The sequence below is a fragment of the Leptonotus elevatus genome, chromosome 1 (genome assembly GCF_054856555.1).
Source record: "Leptonotus elevatus isolate MCC_2025b chromosome 1, RoL_Lele_1.0, whole genome shotgun sequence".
In the NCBI taxonomy this organism is placed as follows: domain Eukaryota; kingdom Metazoa; phylum Chordata; class Actinopteri; order Syngnathiformes; family Syngnathidae; genus Leptonotus; species Leptonotus elevatus.
In genome coordinates this window covers 48,282,735-48,286,903 of record NC_141239.1, presented here as the reverse complement: position 1 = coordinate 48,286,903, position 4,169 = coordinate 48,282,735, and the positions used below count along the sequence as shown (strand labels likewise).

The window sequence follows — 4,169 nt, the reverse complement described above, 5'->3', positions numbered from 1 at the left end:
AATTAAGTATTTTACAAGATGGTGGCAAATAAATACTTTTTTCTGAATGGAATTCCTCAACTTGGGCAATTATCGTAAACCTAACCTAGAAGACCAAAGAAGACAAAACATTTACATACAATAAATCTGATACTGCTTATTATCTTACAGACAGTTGCACCAAGATGCCACCAGATGGCGCCAGTAAATAAGTGTACTCGTCAGTAAAGGCACATCACTAATTTTGTGACATTTTGTTTGGTGATGTGCTGTGATTTATTTCATTTTATTTAAGTAAAATACAGCATGTGCCTCGGTTCAATAAAAGTTGGGGAGAACTAGCTAGTGCTGTATGTCCACGGACTTACATATGAAGTCCGTGAGTATGTCACACAAATAGGTAACGACGGAGCAATGATGTCATGGTGTTATCACAGCAACGACTCGGCGTTTACTCGTCGGAGAGCTATGACGTCATCATCACCATGGCTCAGTGAAAAACTATGAAATGTTGTGAAGTAATAACCAGCAATTCCTCATCGCTTCTCGTTTCGCCATTTCCGAGACAAAACAAATATAATAATAAAATGCTAGACATGTGTCATTTTTAGTCCCCGCCCACAAACCAGGTGCTGATTGGTCGAGTGTCACGTGATCCTCCAGCTGATTTCGTTGCCTGAAGTGTTTTGCTTCCCATGTAGTCTGGAGCCATTTCTGCTTGGCATCGTTGCACAGACGCGTTCATATCATCGTCGTCGCGTTTTTTAAAAGCCCTTCGCTATGGCTCACACAGCACAAGCAAATGCCTTCGATGCCAACAACCCTCAAATCCAGGTGGAACACGACAAAAAGCGTCGACAATTTGTCATAAGACTCAACGGTATGTTCAACGTGATGTTCATGGTGGTAGCTTTTGGCTAATGTTAGCTCACAGCTTGTTGTTAAGTTAGCTTCTTTTTGCGTAGGAAGCGCAATATTTCATCAACAAGAAATCATTGTACGGTACACATATAGTATCCACTCATACATTACTTGCTGTGTTGCAGTATGGGGAAACACGTATGAGACCGATACAAAGGATAAAAGGAATTGTTAGCAAAAAAAAAAAAAACCTTACATAGAACTAACTCATATTTTTTTATTTAGTTAACAAAAATGAAATAGCATATTATGGGAAAATGTGTTAATACAACAAATAGAAGAAATAAGACTAAATGTTCTTGCTGGTTCTATAACCCCGATTAATCGATACTTGGTTAATAACACACATTAAATCTATAGATTCAGCTTGCACACTTAAACTTTATTTTAAATATTGTATTCTTTTGGGCTTTGTTTAGGGGGAAAAATATGAACAGAACGAACTCTCAAATCAATGGAATAATAATTTTATTTTATTAGTATAATGCAATTAATTACAGTGCAAATATTTAATCAAACATGATTTAGGAAAGACAACAGATAATAAAAAGTTGCTACTTGCTGCTATTAAAAACACCCTTTCAATAATTACATTGTGTTTGTTTGCATTACCAACATATACCATCTTCCAAGATAAACAGTCTTGTTCATCTCTGAGAATACTCAATAAGTGAACTGTATGTGTTGACATTTTCCCCAATTCTCATTTTGATTCAAATTATTTGGGGTATCCTGATACATGTTCACTACAGATATTGCAGTCTAGAATACTCTCTATCATACTATCAATCTGATACAATATTTTTTTTAGCAGTGTATATGTACCCCGTATATATATATATACTGCTAATATTGGAGATTTTGGATTTGGTCTGATATAATCCAGTACTGTTTTTGTTTGTCCTTTTTGTCAAATTCTCATGTTAATAAATCTACTGTTATCATCAATCTGTTGATGACCAAATTGCCGGTTTAATGTTAGTCCTTATTCTCACCTGTGTTGTTTGCCAGTGAGCCGAGGAAGGGCAACTTATGTAAACTAGTGAAATAAGTGGCTAGAAACTAGTAACAGTATTGACTTTGACGTCCCTCAGGGTCTCACGATCGTGCAGTTCTTCTGTATGAATACGTTGGGAAGAAGACGGTGGACCTGCAGCATACTGAAGTTCCAGATGCTTACAGAGGGAGAGGAATTGCCAAACACCTGGCCAAGGTAAAGTCCACCAACATATGTAGAAGGCCCACCTCATTACTGCAGAGTTTCAAAGAGTAATACAAATATGTTTCTGTGAACACAGGCGGCCATGGACTTTGTGGTGGAAGAAGATCTGAAAGCTCATCTGACCTGTTGGTACATCCAGAAATACGTCAAAGAAAATCCTCAACCTCATTACTTGGAACATATTTACCAATGACCTCACACGGTGCCAAAAGACAGCAAAGAGAGACAGAGAGAGACTCTCATAAGTGAGGTATGGTTTGGATTTTAAAGGCTTGCATACAACAACGGACCTTCCAGGCAATTTTAGAAGGAGGCAGACTATCTCCTTGCAAGAAACTTTAATGCTGACTTGACTTGGTCACATCTGTTCACAACAGTGGGAAAGCTCCTTCAGCTGAAAACAGGACACCAGTCAGCTGACACCTGAGTCCATTGTCTCTATCAGATGGAAAAGATTCAGGATGCAAATTCTTCACCCTTGTGTAACAAAAGAAATGGGAGTCACATTTGATTTGCTTACAGGTAGAAGACGGAGCTTATGTGTCTGCAGCTTTGTTTTTCTGTTGACAGAATTCAACTTTTCAAAAAATATATATTTTTTTTTCGTTTGACCTTTCCGCTGCCACCATGTTCAAGACGGTTTTTACTTACATTGTGTAATAATGCAAATTGGCAGAGACGTTGAATTGAAGCAAGACAGCCTTGCACTAGTTTAAAAGGTCAGATAAATCCATGCTTAAAAGCGTATCAAACCTAATATCCGAACATCATTTTAGTGGTGGTGGTGGGGGGTCTGACATATTGTTGCAAATGCATAGATTGGGGTATTTGGTTGTTCTAATTAAAACAATATACAGCATATAGCCATGTGATTCCTCTATATTTACCCAACTCTTTCATTTCCCCCCCCGTTTTTTTCCCCGTTACACTGAAGTGATCTGGTCTTCCCAGAAATGTCACCATTTTAACAAAGAGGGTCGGCCATACATTGGCTTGAAAAGAATACAGGACACAACCCTTTTTATTTACGACACCCACATGATAGATAACCTTGTCACTGTGAAGTGTGCAAATGGACAAACCAGCATTTTTTTTTAAAAACTGCTCAACTGCATTCAGGGCATTTCTATTCAAGTCAAACCGCATCCTTTGTTGATTCTAGAACTTGAAACTGGATGGCTGAAGTTTACTCACTACGTTCCTATTGTGTGTCATTTTCTTTCTTCTGCACCACAAAGAATCGTGCTTTTGGATTTCACAATGATAGGTATCATTGTGTTGTAAAATCAAAATCCCTCAAATGTTTCATTGTGGTTTTCCCCTAGTTTGGCTCCCTTTGCTGTTGACAATCTAGGTGTTGAGGAGCAGCAAACCTCAGGAAATTCCTTACACTCTGGCAGAACTACATTCAAATGTAGGGCCTACAGACTGCTTGAAATGCAGAAAATACTACTTTACTAGGTGGCAATCACCTATTAATAGGCAATATTTTATTTCTTGTTTATATGTATGTGTGCATTTTCTTGAACGCTAAATGACTTAACCCTTTCAAATGTTCACTTGACTGAAATTGTTTTGTGCTTGACACTATTGTCTGAAAAAAGTAATAAAAAATACAAACATGAGCAATGTCATCATTTATTTTGTATGATTGTGCAGTATAATTAACACACAAACTGGTGGTAGAGTGATGTCACAAATGAGACCAGACTTTCTAGGGAGAGTCATCACCTGTGATGAGAAGGATGAACCAGAGAACAAACGTGAGTGCCCCCAGTAGAAAACCCCAAAAGTCGTCAAGTCTGAGAAAAGCAATACAGTCTAAAGTTAAAATTTACAGTCATGTTGATGGAGTTCTTCACAGGTGAGGGGCATCATCCACTGGGAGTTCTTGCCACCGGGCCAGATGGTCAACCAGAACGATTTTCTTCAGTATGCGAGAAGCAGCGAGAGTTTTGGCACGACAGTTTGTGGCTGTTCACAATGCCCTGAGCATCTGACATTTCCTAGCTGAGAATAACAAAGCTATGGTGAAGCAACCTTGCTT

General features: G+C 38.3%; 1 protein-coding gene across 2 annotated transcripts; it reads left to right on the top strand.

The window, feature by feature from the left end:
• Positions 1-659: 659 nt before the first annotated feature.
• On the top strand, positions 660-3,747 carry natd1 (protein NATD1). Of its 2 annotated transcripts, XR_015095408.1 has the most exons (4): positions 660-859; positions 1,995-2,113; positions 2,199-2,372; positions 2,500-3,747. XR_015095408.1 is itself a non-coding variant. In XM_086078990.1 (3 exons), exons 1-3 carry the CDS (start codon positions 760-762, stop codon positions 2,313-2,315), a joined length of 336 nt encoding a protein of 111 aa, XP_085935116.1. In that variant the 5' UTR covers positions 661-759; the 3' UTR covers positions 2,316-3,747. The 2 variants fall into 2 exon arrangements, 1 of the variants encoding a protein (XP_085935116.1); XM_086078990.1 differs by having other exon boundaries at positions 661-859; positions 2,199-3,747.
• Positions 3,748-4,169: the final 422 nt, after the last annotated feature.